This window comes from Ctenopharyngodon idella, chromosome 8 (assembly GCF_019924925.1).
Source record: "Ctenopharyngodon idella isolate HZGC_01 chromosome 8, HZGC01, whole genome shotgun sequence".
NCBI lineage: Eukaryota > Metazoa > Chordata > Actinopteri > Cypriniformes > Xenocyprididae > Ctenopharyngodon > Ctenopharyngodon idella.
This window is the reverse complement of record NC_067227.1, coordinates 24326242-24347382: the sequence shown is the minus strand read 5'-3', so window position 1 is coordinate 24347382 and position 21141 is coordinate 24326242. Positions and strand designations below refer to the sequence as shown.

Sequence of the window (21141 nt, the reverse complement as noted above, 5' to 3'; positions counted from 1 at the left end):
ACTGTACTGGTACTCCAGGTTTAGAGAGCTCACAGCACAAGAAAGCTGTTTCACCTTCCTCTACTTCTTGGTTTTGAAGCTCTTCGCGGAAAAACAAAGGGCGCTCTGTGGTATAAGAGGAGAAGAAACAGTGGTAAAAAAAATAAATGATCATTATGCATAAAAATGCTTGTATTTAATGAATGTATGAAATGAATTCCTCTTATAAAGTGCCACTGAATATTTTCACTCATTTATTGACATTAAAATCCTCAACATCAAATAAAAAATATATAGACAAGCAATTATTTTGGTTCATACCTTTCACAGTAATACTGGCCCTTGTCTCAATGCCATCAGCACAACACCTGTAGGCCCCACTGTCCTGACTTGTGAGGTCTTTGATCTGTAGCTGTAGCTCACATCCATCCTGCTTCATCTCATATTTGTTACCCGGTCTAAGCAGAACTGCTCCCTTCTTCCACTCAACTGCAACTCCAGGTTGAGACAACTCACAGCACAAGAAAGTAGTCTCACCCTCTTCTGCTTCTTGGTTTTGGAGCTCCCCGCAGAAAAACAAAGGACGCTCTGAAATGTAGTAAGCCAAGAGCCCTTAAGTATATGTGCCATTTCCAATAAATATTGCACAAATACACTTTGTATACTGATTTGTACAGAGTCAAGTTGAATAAGCAGTAACACTTTACACTAAGGTTTTATTCGTTAACATTAGTTTATGCATTAGATAACATGAACTATGAGCAAGATATTTTTACAGCATTTATTAACCTTTGTTAATGTTAGTTAATAAAAATCAATAGTTCATTGTTCATGTTAGTTCACAGTTCATTAATGTTAACATACACAATTTTGATTTTAAAAATGTATTAGTAAAAGAGAAGTATTTTTCATTTTTAGTTCATGTTAATAAATGAAACCTTATTGTAAAGCATTATCTAATAAACATTTCAACAGGTAAATCTACCATAACAAATTCCATCTCTGAAAAATATTTTTGTGACTGACAACAACTGAAATATGGTGGACTAGGAGTGCCAATTAAAAATAAAAATAAGGAATTATCAATTTATTAATTAAAAAATAAAAATTTAAATAAATCACATTTTAAAAATATGAAAATGCATACAAAAATTAAATACTGTTAAATACTGTTAAGTGTATCAAATATTATTATTATTATTATTATTATTAATATAATAATAAATTATTGTTAATGTTTTTATTAAAATATGTCTAACGTTTAAATGGTCATACATCAGGTTTAAAAAATCTATCTATCTATCTATCTATCTATCTATACATATACACTATATTACACTATATATACACTATATACACTATATTGCCAAAAGTTTTGGGACGCCTGCCTTTATGTGCAAATAAACTTTAATGACATCCCATTCTTAATCGGTAGAATTTAATATGGAGTTGGCCCACCCTTTGCAGCTATAACAGCTTCAACTCTTCTGGGAAGGCTTTCCACAAGGTTTAGGAGTGTGTTTATGGGAATTTTTGACCATTCTTCTAGAAGCGTATTTGTGAGGTCAGGCAGTGATGTTGGCGAGAAGGCCTGGCTCGCAGTCTCCACTCTAATTCATCCCAAAGGTGTTCTATCGGGTTGAGGTCAGGACTCTGTGCAGGCCAGTCAAGTTCCTCCACACCAAACTCGCTCATCCATGTCTTTATGGACCTTGCTTTGTGCACTGGTGCGCAGTCATGTTGGAACAGGAAGGGGCCATCCCTAAACTGTTCCCACAAAGTTGGGAGCATGAAATTGTCCAAAATGTCTTGGTATGCTAAAGCATTAAGAGTTCCTTTCACTGGAACTAAGGGGCCAAGCCCAACCCCTGAAAAACAACCCCACACCATAACCCTACTCCACCAAACTTTACACTTGGCAAAATGCAGTCAGGCAAGTACCGTTCTCCCGACAACCACCAAACCCAGACTCGTCCATCGGATTGCCAGACAGAGAAGCGTGATTCGTCACTCCAGAGAACACGTCTCCACTGCTCTAGAGTCCAGTAGCGGCGTGCTTTACACCACTGCATCCAACGCTTTGCATTGCACTTGGTGATGTAAGGCTTAGATGCAGCTGCTCGGCCATGGAAACCCATTCCATGAAGCTCTCTACGCACTGTTCTTGAGCTAATCTGAAGGCCACACGAAGTTTGGAGGTCTGTAGCTACTGAATCTGCAGAAAGTTGGTGACTTCTGCACACTGTGCGCCTCAGCATGCGCTGATCCCGCTCTGTGATTTTACATGGCTTACCACTTCGCGGCTGAGTTGCTGTTGTTCCCAATTGCTTCAACTTTGTTATGACACCACTAACAGTTGACCGTGGAATATTTAGTAGTGAGGAAATTTCACAAATGGACTTATTGCACAGGTGGCAACCTATCACGGTACCACACTTGAATTCACTGAGCTCCTGAGAGCGACCCATTCTTTCACAAATGTTTGTAGAAGCAGTCTGCATGCCTGGGTGCTTAATTTTTTTACACCCTGTGGTCATGGAAGTGATTGGAACACCTGAATTCAATGATTTGGAGGGGTGTCCCAATACTTTTGGCAATATAGTGTGTATATATATATATATATATATACACACACACACACATATATATATATATATAAAGTTAGAATTTTCTAGTCTTTATAGTTAGAACAAATGTGTTTCAGGCAGTTCCTACCTTTGACTGTAAGAGTAGCACTACTCTGCATGTCTCCTGTATTGCACATGTAAATCCCAGCATCCTCTTTTCTGACTTTGTGAATTAGAAGAATATTACGCTTCCCGTGTTTCAGAGGTTCATACTTTTCCCCAGGGAGCAGAGTTACATTATTTCGCTTCCAGGTTACAGATGTGGAGGAGTCAGAAGTCACACAACACAGGGTGGCAGAATCTCCCTCAAAAATGGTCATGTCTTTCAGGTTTTCCTCAATGAAAACTATAAATAGAGAATGCACTTTACAGTATGAAGTTGAAAGAATACATTGCATTTGATATACAGTACTTTTCTATATCAATACTGTATGTCTGCTGTTTAATAATAAAATTAAATGAAATTGTTTGCAATGAGGATCCTTACACTCACCTTTAGGTTTGCTGTTTACGCGCAGATGAGCAGAAGTCTTTTCATTTCCCACCACAAAGGACACAACACCTGACTCTTCTGGTGTGGTCATAGTGAGCACCAGTTGGTGTTCTTTGCCACATATACTCATCTGATTCATCTCATTCTCCTGCAGTACATTGGAACCAAGCCACCAAACCCCGTCAAGGATGTTCTCGTGAGAAAGCTCACACACAAAGCGGGCGCTCTCGCCTGCAGTAACCGTCAAGTCACGCAGTCCTTTCACAATCCTCACACGCTCTGTAAAGGAAACATTAACCAAATAAAGGAATGCACAGGAGTCCTTGTAGTTCATTTGTGTTTGAAAGCAAACTTAATTTTATTGTTAAAATTATGTAGGCTTATTATGATTTACTGTACCTATCACTCTGAGGGTTGCAGAGGTCTTCTTGCCTCTGACGCTGCATGTGTACACGCCTGCGTCCTCCACTCTTAGTTTCCTGATTTCGAGCTCCTGAGTGGCACCTTTACGGTGGAGGGTGTATCGCCCACCCTGTGTGATCTGATTTGCATCTTTTCTCCAGGTCACTGGGGCATTGTCGCTAGAGAGTAAACAACTAAACAGGACAGATTCCCCTTCTATTGCTTCTTGACTCTCAAGCTCTTTCTCAAAGAACACAGAGGCAGCAGCTGTGAGAGATGTGAGGAGAAGTATGATCTCAGCTCAAAAGTATTTAGAGTATTTTGCAAATTAGAAATTGTTTATTGGTAGAAAATGTTTATTGCTAGTGTTTATGATATGAAATGATGCGTGTATGACCCTGTGATTCATGAAGGGTATCATACAGGGTTCATGAAAGGATCATGAGGGTATCAACAGTGTTGGAAATGGCCGAGATGCAGTTGGAGGACCATAAATGAGGAGACAGGGGGGATTTGAAGATTTTTTTCCATCATTCTAGGGCAGTTTTAGATGACCAGATTCTATTCAAATGGAAATATACATACAGTACATTACCATTCAAAAGTTTGGGGTCAGTAAGATTTTTTAAATGTTTTTGAAAGAACTGTCTTAGGCTCACCAAGGCTGCATTTATCAAAAATACAGTAAAAACATGAAAGTACAGTAATATAGTGAAATATTATTTACAACTGGAGCCATTGCTCCAGTCTTCAGTGTCACATGATCCTTCACAAATCATTCTAATTTGCTGATTTGGTGCTCAAGAAACATTTCTTATTATTATCAATTTTGAAAACAGTTGTGCTGCTTAATATTTTTGTGAAAACAGTAATATTTTTACAAAGTTCAAAAGAGCATTTATTTGAAATAGAAAGCTTTTGTAACATAATAAATGCCTTTACTGGCACCTTTGTTGAATTTAATGCATCTTACTGACCCAAAGCTTTTGAAAGGTAGTGTACATATCCCCCCCTACCCCCACCGCGATGATTTGTCCGCTCCACCCCCCACCCCGGAACTCGATTTTAACCAAAACGCGATCTAAACCAAACACGATTTCAACTGAAGCAGACAAACTCATTTCCAGCCCTGGGTATCATATAGTGTTTACAGCACTGTAAAAATGTTGTCAAGATATTTGGTATAGACACAATGTTAGCATGTATGTAAGGACAAAACTATTCTATGCATGGTTTCTTTGTTTAAAATTTTGATTTGGCGGAATTATTATTCAAAATTCAGAACAACCCTGTGTGAACTCAATGAGAAGGTCATTAAAGTGGCACTGGACCTACCCCTAACATTAACTTCAGCTGTTGTCTTCTGGTCTCCAACAATGCAGCTGTATTCCCCAACATCCACAGGAAGGGCGTTTTTAATGTGTAATTCGGCAACCAATCCCTCCTGCTTGATCTTGTATTTAGTTCCATTGCTAAGCTCCTCATCACCTCTCAACCATGTTACTGGTACCCCAGCCTTGGACAGCTCACAATGCAGAATAACAACACCTCCTTCAGGAGCCTCTTGGTTCTTCAGGTTTTGTTTGAATGTTACTGGCGTGGCTGAAGAGTAGCACATTAGCATGTTAGCTCATAGTGAGCTCAAGCGATATTAAAAGCTCATTTTTCTTTAAAACCTTCATCCATACCGAACACTCTGACCGTGGCTTTGGTCTTCTGCTCCCCACAAATGCAACTGTAGACTCCACTGTCTTCAGGTATGGCTTTCATGACGATCAGCTGCCTTGTAACATCACATTCCCTGATTTGATACTTATACCCAGACCTGAGGAGCTCTTCCCCCTTCCTCCATTCAACAGGACATCCAGCTTTTGAGAGCTCACAGTGTAATACGAGTGTATTTTCTTCCTCAACTTCCTGATTTTTCAACTTGACTTTAAAAGTGATAGGTGGAACTGGAAGCGTCAACCAAAAAACATATGCCTGATTATTTCACAACAAAACCATGCAGGCCCTCAAAGCACAGCGAAGCAGAAGACTACAGCACAAGAAGCAATAAAAAAATCATAACAGCAAGCCAAAAAAGCCCAAAATGTGCCAAGACGCCTCTGCAAAAAGTCTGCATGCCTTACCCTTAACGGTTAGCTCAGCAGTTGACTCAGAATCCTTTGTTTTACATGAATAGCTCCCAGCATCACTTGCTTCAACATTACGTATGACCAATTTGGTGAATGTTCCCTCTTGCTTCATTTCATACTTGTCATTGGGTTTGAGAATAACTCTTCCCTTTCTCCAGTCGACTTGAGTGCCAGGTTTGGAGAGCTCACAGCTTAACACAGCTTGCCCACCTTCTTTAGTTACTTCATTTTGGAGTTCTCGTTTAAAAGTGACAGGTAGAGCTATGAAAACCATGAAAAATGTGTTCAAATTAAGTTTGAGAATGATTCGAAGAGAGTAGTCAATCAATATTTGGTCTTGCAGTAGTAGAGCGTACCCTTGACTTTGACTTCTGCTGTCGTCTTTTCCTTTCCCATAGTGCAGCTGTAGGAGCCGACATCTTCAGAGTTGACATTCTTGATGAGTAGTTCAGCAATCCTTCCCTCGGTCCTCATCTGGTACTTTTCTCCTACTTCCAGCATCTCTTCACCCCTCCACCATTTCACCGCAGCGCCCGGTTTGGAAAGCTCGCAACGCAAAACAACAGTGTTGCCCTCCACCACTTCTTGATTTCTCAAGTTTTGTTTGAACGTGATTGGGAGAGCTAAGAAATTGTAAATATATATTGTGTCACCTAAGCAGAATATTTGACAAAATTGGCAATTATTTAATCGCTTGCTTGAGTTTCGTACCATTGATTTTAACCGTTGCTTTGGATGTCTGATCGGGGCATACACAAAAGTAGACTCCACTGTCTTCAGGTACAGCTTTCCTGATAACAAGCTCCATTTTAGTTGCAATCTGTCTCATCTGGTATTTTTCTCCAGGCTTAAGAACTTCCTCTCCCTTCAACCACTCCACATCAGCACTGGCCTTTGACAGTTCACAGCGCAAGGTGATGTTGTTCCCTTCTTCACCCTCTTGATTCATAAGTTCTTGTTTGAAAGTGATGGGTAGAGCTATACAAAGCAAATGTTGCATATCTGATAATGTGTCTTATAAAAAATTTTCATAGCTTATTTTTAGCAAAAATTAGCTAATGCTCAATTACAGGAACTTGCATTTGAAAACTTCCTGGAACACATTCATACCATTAACTTTGATGGTGGCTTCAGTCTTTTGATCTCCGCATACACAGCAATAAACTCCACTGTCTTCTGGTTGTGCCTTCCTTATTAGCAGTTCTGCTTTTGCTTCTTTGTGTCTCAATTGATATTTTTCTCCAGTCTTGAGCATTTCTTTTCCTTTCCACCACTCTACTTGAACTCCTGCCTTAGAAAGTTCACAGTGCAAAGTGACACTGTTCCCCTCCTGAGCTTCCTGGTTCTTTAGAGCTGCTTTAAAGGTAGCAGGGAGTCCTTCAGAAAGCCAAGAATTGAGAAAGCCTGTATTCATGTATTGAAAGTCATAGGATCTTCAAATGTGTGAATGTTGTGTCTTCCCACCGAAGTATAACCAAAAACTTACCAGTGGACACTTTTTGTGCTCAATGAACTTTAATAATTATCAGGTAAAGTCCTAAATAAATGCAATTTATTGGGGTTCATTTTATTACTTCATAACCACCCCATGCTGTAACGAATTGGGCAAGATCAAGATAAAAGCTACATTTCTACGTTACAGTTTTAATCAACCAATAATATATGAAGGGATTTCTGATAACACGACTCTTCTGATGTCAAATATGGAGTGTAATTAGAGGGTATGATTTAAAAATCATAATGTAATGAAAATCCAACAGTGATTTATATCACTGTTGAGAGATTAATTAAACCTGTGCAGTGGGCTTATGTAATGCCATGACAGCATTCTATAGACCTTAATCAGGGTAACGCCACATTTAATTTTAGACAGGAATAAAAACAAGGCTGTGAGGGAAAGAAGTATAGTGCGTTTAATGAATTGTACTGCTGTCATACTGATTGTTCAGCTGACAAAACGTCTTTCAGAAAAACGCCATAAAACAGTTTTAAAAAGTTGTGAAAATTACAAGATCTAGGGCCTTTTTACAGTGCTTGCCAATGTAAAGACTCTAAGTCCATCCCTCACAGCCTCGATTTCACAGCCTTGTTAAATTCAATATGGCATTAAACCTGACTATGGACAATAGTAGCTGTGGAGGAAATGGACATTTTAAATGAAATGGAAGAACTTGATCACTCAGTGCTAGAAAAAAGTCACATGGTCATGAAAATGAAATGCATATGAAAACCATAATGTCAAAAATTCAGCAGTAATTTGGATATTACCTTGAACCAACAATTCTGCTGTTGATTGTGAATCTTTGGTTTTGCAGGTGTAATTTCCTGCATCACCCTCAACAAGGTTATTTATCACCAGTTTGGTTAATCGTCCCTCCAGTTTCAGGTGATATTTGGCTCCGGCTTTCAGAATTACTCTACCTTTCCTCCATTCGACTGGAGCACCAGGCTTTGAAAGCTCACAGGTAAATACTGCACTCTCACCCTCTATAGACACCTGGTTCTGAAGCTCTCGCTTGAATGTAATTGGAAGAGCTGAGAAAATATTGTCATTTTTGTTCTTTTAATATGAACCATTACCTCACAGGCAGAAATCATATGATATATACTCCATTGTTCAAAAGTTTGGGGTCTGTAAGATTTATGGTGTGTTCACACTTGTAGTTCAGTTCTTGGTTCTTTTGGTCCAGACCAAAAAAAAAAAAAAACATTAAGTCCTGGTTCTCTTAGCGTTCACACTGTAATTTTTAACACTGAACTGAAAGATACAAGGCTTTTATAATGTATGTTTTGCGACGGAACTTACTGAAAATCCAAAACAATGCTGTATGCTGGGCTAAATGCGCTTGTTATATGTGCGTACGTAAGATGGTATTTTTACCAGCTGAGAACTCTTGAAGAACTTATAAAATGTGTAATTGTTTATATGTCTTTGGTCCGTGTTTATATTATAATTGAACTGCACCAGAGTTTGTTGGGAAGTGGCCCTTTTCAGGGGTCTCGGTCCACTTGTTTGGTGCGCACCGGTGTTCGAATGGCAGCGTTCACACATATTCAAATGAACCGCACTAACAGAGCAATCGCACTAGAGTTAGTTTTAATCAAACCAAAACTGCCAAGTGTGAGCATACCCTAAAATGTCTCTTATGCTCATAAAGCCTGCTTTATTTGATAAAAAAAAAAAACAATAAAAACTGTAATATTGTGAAATATTATTGCAATTTAAAACTCTAAGTTTGACCCCAAACATTTGAATGGTAGTGTATTGGGGTGTAACAATATATCGTGTCACAATATATCGCAATATAAAAATGCCACAATATGTATTGTGGATAGTGACAATATGTACTGTGTATAGTTCGCCCAAAATGAAAATTACTGTATGAGAAAAAATTCAAGTTTACAGAGTTTTAGTGTCAGTTCTACATTGAACTACTATATGTAATGTTGAATATAATGTATAATAATGCAATGGGGGAATATTTGTGGGTCCTGACAATGCCAAATGTCTTATGTTACCAGTAAAAGTGGCCTCCATTATTTTAAATAAATCTAGTCAATGACAGAGTGCAAGCATATTCATATTTTTCTGTATTTTCAGCTTAAGAATCATGAATATTTTGTTAAATTCAATGTGACATTTAACCCTACCTTTGACTTTCACTTCAGCTGTGGTCTTTTGTCCTCCAGTCACACAGCTGTATATTCCAGCATCTTCAGGGAAAATATTAGATATTTCCAATTCAGCCGTCCTTCCATTCAGCCTCATCTGGTACCGTGGCCCTGAAAGGAGCGGTTTATCTCCCCTCCACCATTCCACAGGTACTCCAGCTTTGGAGAGCTCACAGTGTAAGGTTATAGATTCCCCTTCCAGAGCTTCTTGGTTCTTAAGATTTTGTTTAAAAGTTGCAGGAGCACCTGGGCAACCACCATACGTGTTTTTATAATAACATCAATTTTGTATTAATAACAAAAACTCAATGAAGCAAAACCTTACCAACAATTTTGATTGTAGCTTTGGTCTTTTGGTCTCCACAGACACATCTGTAGACTCCACTGTCTTCAGGCACGGCCTCACAGATGATCATCTCAACTGATGTGTCTCGTTCTCTCATCTTATACTTCTCTCCAGCCTGGAGCAGCTCATCTCCATTCCACCATTCGACTGGGACACCGGTTTTGGAAAGCTCACAATGCAATGTTATCATCTTCCCTTCTTCTGCTACCAGGTTTTTCAGCTTCTCTTTGAAAGTGACAGGTTGAGCTACAGAACAAAAAGTAACAAATAATTACATCCTTATTTTTATTATTATTTTTTTGTCCTTTCTACTTTGGCAAACGAACAGGCGGAAGAGAGTTTCGGGCCAGCTGACTGTACAGTCACTTGTATATATATGTATATATATGTGTATATATTTCTACATATATTTTACTTAATATAAAAATTCATTGCTAAATGATCATTATTTTGTTCTGGGACCAGTAAAAAATTGGCAGGTCGAGTAACAGAACTATTGGCCTGACTGGTCAAGTATATAAAAAAAAAAAATCCTTATTTTGGATGATTGACTTGTGAACTAGCTTACCACAAACAGTAATGTTGGCTGATGTCTGGGCAGTTTCACTTGTACAGCTATAGACTCCACTATCCTCTTGGGTCAAATTGAAAATCTTCAGCTCCAGCATGCAGCCTCTCTGCCTGATCTTGTACTTCTCTCCAGACTTGAGCAGGTTGTTCCCCTTTCTCCATTCAACAGGGGTGTCTGGTTTGGATATCTCACAATGTAAGATTATACTGTTTCCCACCTCAGCTATTTGATTTCTCAACTTCTGTTTGAACGTGATGGGTTGAGCTAAGGAAATATAAAAGAATATATAAGCTCCATTTTTAGCATTCAGATCACTGAAGAAGAAAAATCTTCATATTCAATATCTTGTCTTACTTCGTATGTTGATAATGGCTTTGGTCCTTTGATCTTCACACACACAGATGTACGTTCCACTGTCCTCAGGCACTGGATTTCTGATTACCAGCTCTAGTATGGTGACTATGTGTCTCATCTGATACTTTTCGCCAGGACAGAGAGTTTGTTCATCTTTCAACCATTCCACAGGGATTCCAGCTTTAGAAAGCTCACAGCGTAATGTCACATTTTTACCCTCCTCTGTCTCTTGGTTCTTGAGCTCTTTAACAAATGATATAGGAACCGCTGGAAAAAAGGGGATGGTACAAGTGAAGCCACAAGATAGCTGATTATCAAAGACAAATGTTATGAATTCATTTTCATAGTAATCAGTACCATTGACTATAACTGTAGCCATAGTTTTTTGTTCTCTGCAAATGCATATGTAATTCCCAGAGTCTTCCGGCTTCAGATTGTGTATTGTAAGAGAAATGCAAGATTTCCTCTGTCTCATGTAGTACTTCTCACTAGACTTTAGCGTCTCAGGTCCTTTGCGCCAAACAAACTGAACGCCGGGTATAGAGTATTCGCACGTCAGCGTCACACTCTCTCCCTCTTTGACCTCCTGGTTCTGAAGCGCTTTTGTAAACTCAGCAGGGATAACTAACGTAAAACAAACATAAAGATGATGTAATTTTAGAAAAAGTAGTAAAACTAAAACTTCCCACATGGTAGATTGTGGAAAAGAGACATCTGAAATACCTTTAACAGTCAAAGTGGCTTTACTGCTGACCGATCCTGCATCGCACTCGTACACCCCTGCGTCGCTGTCTTTCACATCACGGATGGCCAGCCTGGCCTCATTTCCAGATCGACTCATTAAGTACTTTGAGGAATTCCAGATTAAACAGCCATCTTTGTACCAAACAATATGACATGGCTTTGAGGTCTTGCATAACAGCATCAAACTTCCTCCTTCAATTGCTTCTGTGTCCTCCAATGCTTTAGTTATCGTGGGGCGTCTCTCTGTTATTCAAAATGTTTGTATTACAAAGACATATTTCAGATTTATGTTTTACATTATTCTAATCTGCGTTGTATTTTCTTATGTTTCACATTTTTCGTTTTATGATAGACAACATACAAGACAAAAAAAGTTTACACATAAGCCTCTTTGAAACTCCTTTTTTGTTATAAACCTCAAAATTATATATTTTATATAACATTATATATAAGAAATTATATATATCATTACCTATTTATAATATCAAAGCAGTAAAAGACTAGTTTCATCTCAAAATGCCTTCTTTTGAGCATTTTTAACGGCAATCCACGATTTCAAGCTTATATGCCACATGCATCTGGTCAAGTGTCATGATTTATAATAGTTACCCCTGACTAGTAGTGACGCGTATGATCTTTTGTCCCCAGCCTCAAAGGAGATGGTGCCAGTGTCTTTACGTGCAAGCTGTTTGAAGGTAAGAGTGTGGTAGCCACCAGGCATCATCTTGATTTCATTAAGATCATTAGTGTAGAGTAAGGTCTCATCCAGGTACCATTTAACGTCAGCGTAGTCACTAGGGCAGATTCGGCACTTGAAGACGATGGTATCTCCTTCTAGACACTCTTTATCTTCTAGCTCATCCACAATGACCACTTTTTGACCTAAGGGCCAGATTCATATAAAAAAATTCCATAGATCCATAAAAACTTTTACAATTCATAAAGTGACTATAAAATAGTGTCCAAATACTTTATTCTAGTAAAGCATCTCAGATTAACTTTTTTTAAAAGTATATAATTCTGAAAGCATTTTAAACCATTTGTTGTTTGGCTACCTTGAACAGTAAGTAATGCTCTGCTCTGCATTGTTCCAACATCACAGGTGTAGACCGCACTGTCACTCTTCTCCAGACTGAAGATGGTCAGAGTAAGGACAACATCCTTTTTCTTCATTATGTACTTTTGTCCCGAGCTGAGCACCGTCAGGCCTTTTAACCAGGTCACGGTAGTGGCGGGCCTTCTGGTTTCACACTCCATGATCACTAAGCCTTTTTCCTCAGCACGCAAATCCTTCAGTTCCTTCGCAAATGTATGTTGCAAGTCTAAATGCATAAAGACAAAAGAGAGAATAACAGCGTAAATGACATTCAGCAGAATGAACTGAACTTGCAAGAGCAGTGGCACTGGGAAAAATTAATAAAGAAGTGTATAAAATGTGACTTTATAATAGGGAATAAGGAAGTACTTACCTCTGACATCTAATCTTGCCCTTGTAGCAATCCCATCAGCCTCACAGCAGTACTCTCCTGAGTCCCTTATGGCTGCATTATGTATAATGAGCTTCACCAAATAATCCTTTTGGATAATTTCATATTTTGGGCTGACTCTAATTAATCGCCCATTTTTCAGCCATTTAACTGTCGCATCAGGTTTGGTGATCTCACAGCTGAGCTCTGGATCTTCACCGGGTGTCGCTTTAACATTTAGCATATCCCTAAACACTCTCACAGGCTTCTCTGAGAAAACAGAAGAAGCAGAGAGTAAGCAATGCTGAACTTGGAAACTTAAATTATTTGTGATATTTAAAATATCACCTTTGACGAACAACATAGTCCTGCAACTGAGATCTTTGATGGTAAAGACCACTTCGCCGGCATCAGATATAATAACTTCCTGAATGCTCATTGTGTATTTGCGCCCCTTGTTAGTGACTATGATCCGTCCATTGCTGACAATCAGTTGGCCATTCAAGATCCACAATGCTTCATCGATGATATCATGGGACAGGACACACTCAAAACTGCAGTTTTCCCCTTCCAGCACAGTTGTTGTCCGTATGCGTTTGGTAATGGTAATGCGCAGGTCTGAAAAAAGTCCCTCAGTTTAAATAAAATGTATTTTTTTGTAAATTATTTCAATTAGAGATTATGAAACTTACCACGAACTATGACTTTCGCTTTAGTTTGGCTGCAGCCAATATCACAGCTGTACTCCCCTCCATCGTCCTTTCTCAGCTTGCGAATTATAAGAGTCAATGACTTTCCCACATGGAGAATCTCATACTTCTCATTGGCAGTCAGAGTTTCACCATCTTTCCTCCAGACAGGAGTTACAGATGGCTTGGAAACCTCACACTGCAGAAGGACTTCACCACGCTCCTCACCAGCTACATCCTCCAGTGACCTGAGGAAGACTGCTGGCTTCTCTAAGAGACACATTAATGGCCGATATTAGAAATTTACAACAAAGAAAATTAACACTCACTATTGCATGCTAGTGAATTTAGGCATCACAACATTATAATGTACAATAAGAAAAACTGATTTTTTTTGCTATAGAACCTGAAAAAAAATATCATAATAATAGAGGAGGGATGCTACGGAGCTCCGAAAGGGACATGGTGATAGAAAAAAACATGCGATGGAAGTAAATGTACATGTGTCTGAATGTAGAGAAGTTGGACATCAGATTATTCGAAAATCCTGTTCTCTTAGTCCCATGGTAACTGAAAACCTCACCTCTGACTCTGAGGAACGCAGACTCGCTGATATCAAAGGTTTTGAATGTTACACGGCTCTCTTGAGGAGCGAGTCGCTTTAGAATCAGACTGTACACTTTTCCAGAATTCTGGATTTTGTTGATGTGGTTGGTGTATAGTATTCGGTCATTGAGAAGCCACTGGACACTGGGTGACTCGTGACTCAGTTCACAACTGAATACTGCAGACCCATCTTCCTCAGTCTCTACTTGCTCCAGGTGTCTTATGATCTTTAACCTTTTAACTGCAGGAAAAGAAAAAATATTTCTAATGTACTGAATGTGTCTTATCTGTGCTCTAAAGATGCTTCACGAAAAGCTACTCGTGCATATGGAAGACTATATCAGAGAGTGCAGATTGTGTCTTATTTTGATGGTGTGAGTAAAATTTGCAGGTATATTAAACTCCCTTATATTGCATCTAAAAGCAGGTACCTTCAACACTGATTCTTCCTCTTGTCTCTGAGCCACCGGCCAGACAGCGATACTCTCCTGAATCTATTGCTTTCACACCCAGGATGGTCATCTCAACCCGGTTCTTTTCTCGCTTCATTGTGTACTTATTGGAGGCAAACAGGGGGGTTCTACCCTTGAACCAGCGCACCACTCTGGGGGACGGACAGAACTCACAGCTGAGAGTAACTGACCTGTTCTCCTTCACCTCCACATCTGAAATGGGCTGTTTGACTATCAAAGGCCGCTCTATTAGGAAAGTGTAAGCAAGAAGGCACATGATTCACAAGCCATATAATACAAATGCATGGCTCTATGCTCTAATTTAGGGATGCACTGATATTAAATTCCTGATAAGCAGAAAATGATATTTTAATATGTTATGGCCGATTAACGATAAATGGCTAATATTAAAATAAATGACTAGTTTAAATTAATTCAAAATAACACTAAAAACTAAAATTAATCATTTTAAATTCTACAGGTGAATTTAATCACAATATTATTATGGGTATCCGTTTTGAGACCTGTTAAAGATTACATTTAACAGTATTATTAAATTATTAGTTAATTTAAGGATTAAAGTTAAAGCATTACATGACTGCAAAAGTCTTCATGCACAGATCTGATCTTTTGACCGATTTCTTTGTACCGTCTGGTTACATTCACTTTAGAAACGACTGGTATCCGAGATCTGTGTTTACATTATTCCCCACCCAAAACAATTCTGTTGGTGATCGATTTACTATGCGACATGGTTGACCCTCCGGTTTTGAATGGTTGTACTAAAATTATTTATGTAATTCACGTCGAGTGGCCATAATTATTTGCCAGCATGGATAAGTTTACAGCTGTCGTGGATGATTTAAAACCACATTTAGAAGTGGCTCGTAATGGATGCGAAAAAATTTGGATTTTTGTGTTTACACGTGTGCAACAAATTCCGATTCGTGTCAGATGTGAGTAAAAAATAAAAAATTTTGTGCCAGTGTAAACGCAGCCTAAATGCAAAAATACTGGACAATTAAATGACCAATACTATAATAATAAAAAACTTGTAATATTGGCCGAATAACTAATATGGCACCAATTTATTGTGTACCCCTACACTGAATATTTGAGATTGACAAGATAATTACCTGTAACTGTGAGTTGAGCTTCTGACTTGCTCTTCCCCGAGGAGAACTGCACAGTGCCACACATGCTACTGTCAGTTTGGGTGAAAATAAGTCTGTTCGAGGTTCCTTGTCTCTCAATCCTGATTTCTGGACAGGGAAATAGTATCTGCCCATTCAGGGTCCATTTTGGTGCCCTCTCTAATTTAATACTGGTTTCTACTTTAAAACGAGCCTCCTTAGGTTCCATGACTTCCACAGAACTGAGTCCTTTTAAAATGCTGATGGCCTGCTCTGTAAAAATAGATCAAATATCCAGTGGGAAAAAATCTTAGCTAACATTTCAAAGGGATAGACTAACTTGCATGAATTAAAAGTAGACTAAGAATGATTCTGTTAAATCAATGATAATATTGAAACTGGATAAGTGAATTGTATTTAAATTATGCTCAAATTTACTTTAGGGAAAAAAAATACTTCTCACCCTCTACAAACAGTTGGCAGGAAGTCCTCTCATCAACAGCATCACAGACAAAAGTGTCTTCATCTGAGGAGCCCACATCATCTATGATGAGTTGTCGGTACACACCTTCACTGATAGTTTGGTACTTCCTATTAGGCACAATTTCATGGTTTCTTCTGTACCATTTAACCACAGCATTGGCACGGGAGACCTGACACTCCAGCAAGGCACGGTGTTTGTACATGGCAATCTTCACTCTCAGGGGCTTCAAAAAATGAACTGGAAGCTCTGCAATGATCATCCTTATTAAATTTGAATACTATTGAAGAAAACGGATAAAATGTAATGCTTTTTTTTACCTTTGACTCGTAGTGTTGCTGTTGAAGAGACCCTCTCAGCAGTGAATCTGATTTCACCAGCATCTTCTGGTTTGACTGATTTATAGGTCAGGGAGTGTATTTTACCTGTTTGTATGATTTGAAGAATTTGTGAGAATTTGAAAGACCAACTGAAAATTACATTTTAAACTTTAAAGGCAAAAGACTTTTTGGTCATTCTCAAAAAAATAGTCATATTCTGCCTTAAATTGTTTTGAAATTTTAAACAATATAACTCCAATAACTAATTTAAATTAACTACATGAAAAATATATATATAATATAAAGATAAATATGGTAAATATGGTTTTCAATATGGTGCACAGCTACATACACAGCTTTTTTATTTTCAAAATATTGTATTTTCAAAAGTTTTTAACATTGAAAACATCAATGGAAAGAAATCAAGGGACAAGTTTTTTTATAATTATTTACTTATTTTGTTTTGCTTTTTTTTGCAAACTTGTTCTACTGTGCAGTAATGCTTAAATAATTTTTTTAAAATAATGCTTTTTTATGCTTTCATATGAAGTTTGAAATGTCTTTTTCATGACTGAAAAGCCAGGTGAAATGGTTTTACCATATTTTGAGAATGACTCTGTTATGAACATAATGACATCCACCAGAAATCAAAGTGTCACAAAACCTTTCACACATACCCTCACATCTTATTTTAACATTGTCTCCAGCTCTCAACCGGCTGTCGTCCTTATACCACTTCCCATCCACATCTTCCCAGTTGACCTCACAGATAAATGTCACACTCTCCCTCTCAGACACACTGGCATTCTGAAGATCCTTCACAATCTTTATATCCCTGGCTGAGAGAAAGGAGACATGATAGTAGCAAACTGCTATCACAGGCAGATTGCTTGGTAACATTTAAAATGACAAAGACCACTTCTCTACTGTAAATGTACATTTAAAACTATCCAAAACATTTGAGATCTGAGGCGTCCCACCCATTATCATTATTAGCCCTTTATATGACATGAACCCTCTAAAGCAGGGGTGTCCAGACTCGGTCCTGAAGGGCCACTGTCCTGCAGAGTTTCACTCCAACCAGCTCCAAAACACCGGCCTGTAAGCTTCTAGTATGCCTAGTTAGACCTTGATTAGCTGGTTCAGGTGTGTTTAATTGGGGTTGAAGCTAAACTCTGCAGGGACAGTGGCCCTCCAGGACCGAGTTTGGACACCCCTGCTCTAAAGCCTACTGTATCATATTTTATATGCAAATTTCTAAGGCCTTTAAATCAACATTATCGAAACTTTGTAAAATTTACTACATGCTTTCTGTCATCTTTTTTAGCAAGTAAAAAGGCATTTTAGTATAATTCTCAAAAGTCCGGCTTCAGGAATCTTTATTGATTTTTATAAAGCAAACTTAAATAACATTTAAATTTTTCTTAATATTTCAAGATGAACACTTGTTGGACTGAAGCAACTTAGGTTTTACTTGATTATCCCTACATCATTTTTTTTTTAGAAAAATCAAGTTAATATAGGCTATGAGTATGATACTGTACATCAAATATGATACTATAAGTCTTTTGAGGAATGTTTATTTGTACATTTCTCAATCATGTTGCATTGCATTGTTTTGCTCCCCTCACTAAAAACTACAGAGCTTAGTTCAGAAAACTAAGCTAATTTTATAAACATTATATATATATATATGTGTGTGTGTGTTTCTTAAGGTTCAATAAACTGTTCTATTTTTTAAAAAATCGATTTTTCTTACTAATATTTCATATGTCAGGAGTTACAGGGTTAAATACAGGGTTTGGTGGTACCTTTGACTGTCAGCATAGCAGAGCTTTCAATCCCTTCAGCCTTGAAGCTGATGACGCCCATGTCAGCAACCGTGACCCGCGTCAACGTGAGTGTGTGTTTTTTCCCCTGCGTGGCAATTCGACACACAGGCCTGGATTTAAATGGGACTCCATCCCTGGTCCATTCACCCTTGACGTACGCATGACTGAGGACCACCTCAAATGTACAGGCTTCCTTCTCACACAGCGTCACATCCTCTAGCCCTTTCACCAACTGAATTCTATTCACTTTAGACAAAAATAGAGGAATTGTGAGTGTTTCTTTAGTGCGTTACCACGGAGCCCCTAAAGTGACATTTGCGGGGGAAGATTATAAACTTGCGCGCGAGCACGACAAACTGTCGCGGTCTCCTGTTATCTAGCTTTGCTGCATCGTGCTCGCGCCAAAACACAAACTGAGTTGTGCTCACGTTAATGTCTCAGCTTCCCACGAATGTCACTTTAGGGACCTCGTACCCTGCTAGTATAAAATACAGCATGATGATATAAAAATATTCAAAATGCTTAATTAAGAAATGATTCTTACATGCCATGTTTAGGAACTTGTACTCTCACGAGCCTGGCCAGCAACTTCAAGATTACTACTCCAGTTGAACTCTAAAAAAAGTGTCATTTGTTACTCATCGACAATATAAAGACTGAAAAAGAACTATGCTTATTATTATTTCCACGTTCATAATTTCTGTATTAATTTAGTACTTAAAATGCATTGATGGGTTTAATTTTATGTCAAAAACACTTGTGTAACAGAAAGAGATCTCAATAGTGAATGCAACCTGTGGCTGCTCTTATTATAAGAAATATGAAACTAACTGACAGAAATAATGTTCCCTTACACTCTGTGTAATTAGTTAATAACTTGGCATGCACTGATGTCTCTGCCACTCTATCTTATATGGACATGTTATGTCCATATGTGCAGATACAACTAAATCAAACAAAGACAGACAAATCTAAATCAAAAAGACAGAAATCAAAATCTAAATCAAGACAGACAAACTCCCTGCACACTTCTTTCTCACATTACTAACAAACAAACGCCTCTCCCGGTTGTCCCATTGGTATGTCACAATTCTTCAATTAATAGTTGGCCTCAAGTGTATAATGCTTTGAAACATGACACCCTCCTTGCATCCTTGAGATTAAAAACATCAAATAAGTCATGAATTTCTTAGTTTTTTGTATTAATCAGTCTATAGTTAAATCAAAACAATTGGGAATTTATAAAACTGGAGATATTACATACTTTAAGACTTCAGTATCAAATCTTTTTTGTTGTTGTTGATGATCATGCACCAGAAAACTAGGTATTTAAACAACAACTTTAAATCAGTCATGAGAAAATCATGCATGACCAGACTTTTAGAGAAGAACAAACAAATCTTCCATTCCACTCACCATTAGCTGAATTTGACATTTCCCTCACATTAAAGTCCATAAAAAACACTTCAAACCATAATATTTGAAACTAGTTACAAAAATACCAGAAAACATCAGTCCGCACAGGATTTTCTGTAGTTCACGTAAATTCCTTGAAGATTATCCCCCAAACTTTGACCAAAGATACCCAGGTCAGTGTGCTATCCCGTTTCCCTTGGCAGACAAGCAGCTGAAAGTGTTTTTCTTTTTTTCAGCTTTCCCAAAGGCTAATACCAAACAGCTGACATATCTCCAAAATAGCTGTGCGTCATTATACATAAAGATAGAAACATCTTGGCTACATGGAGCAAGTCCTGCCTGCTAGCATTGTTTTCATCCACCACAGATAACTGATCATCTACCTTTCTCAAATGATGCTTTGGTTCATTAGCCTATTTATCATGGCCTGGTTTCACAGACAGGGTTTAGATTAAGCTAAGATTAGGTCTTAGTTTAATTAGGACATTTAAGTAGCTTTTATAAACTTGCCTTAAAAAAAAAACAAAAAACATTACTGGTGTGCATCTTGAGACAAAACAATGGCACTGACATATTTCAAGATATGTCAGTGCAAGTTGCTTTCAGTTAAAACAGCTCAAACATGCATTTTAGTCTGGGCTTAAACCTTGTCTATGAAACCGGTGGAAAATCTCTTAATTGACTATATATCCCTTAACAAATTCTCAGGCTTGATTCAGAGTTGATTCCCAGTGAATGAATGCTTCTTTTCATTGATTAATGTTGTGCTGACCTGAAGTTATTCACAGTAGCACAGGTTCCTTAGTTCATGAATCACTCTGAGAGATGCCAATACAACTGAGTTGGAAAGGTCATGGGAGATTAAAAGATACTGTCATTCAGATGTGAAATTACTTGTTAGATCTGAATGCCAATTCTGCAAGACTGTCCAGTGTCTTTGGTAAGAAGCATTTAAGCTGTCATGCGAAAAGAACAGGATTCATTCTGACAACTAAAGCAGTCTCAACATGCATATGCTCTATTGCCAATTCAAAAATTATTTGAGATTTAAAACATCTTTTTTGTAATTTTGTCAATTAAGCACATCACATTATCAAATTTGAACATCACTGACATAAACTGCACAGATTTGTCCTGAGTTATCTTGATGCATGATGTTCATAGTGAAATGTGCCATTTTTATGTTACTAGCAGCATCAAACAGAATTGATTTGATTGACAGTCCAACTGGCTGGACATAATAATTAGCTCAACCAATGGCATGAGTTTGGGGGAGAAACTACTTGTTTCGCATTCCCATTTCAACTGAATAAACCTTGGAAGTCTGTTGCATTTTGCAGGTGCAAAGTCTGTCAAACGAGTTGCAGACATCCACCATGCATGTGTACAAGTAGTTACAACTCAAAGTGACAGGGATGCG

General features: G+C 38.0%; 1 protein-coding gene across 1 annotated transcript; it reads right to left on the bottom strand.

Annotated features, from left to right (window-relative positions):
* Positions 1-5473: 5473 nt before the first annotated feature.
* Positions 5474-11423, bottom strand: LOC127517798 (obscurin-like). The gene is made up of 10 exons (XM_051903888.1): positions 11337-11423; positions 10940-11108; positions 10583-10849; positions 10226-10492; positions 9637-9903; positions 9291-9557; positions 6750-7016; positions 6351-6617; positions 5996-6262; positions 5474-5900 (listed from the first exon to the last, which is right to left on the bottom strand). Exons 1-10 carry the CDS (start codon positions 11421-11423, stop codon positions 5566-5568), a joined length of 2460 nt encoding a protein of 819 aa, XP_051759848.1. The 3' UTR covers positions 5474-5565.
* Positions 11424-21141: the final 9718 nt, after the last annotated feature.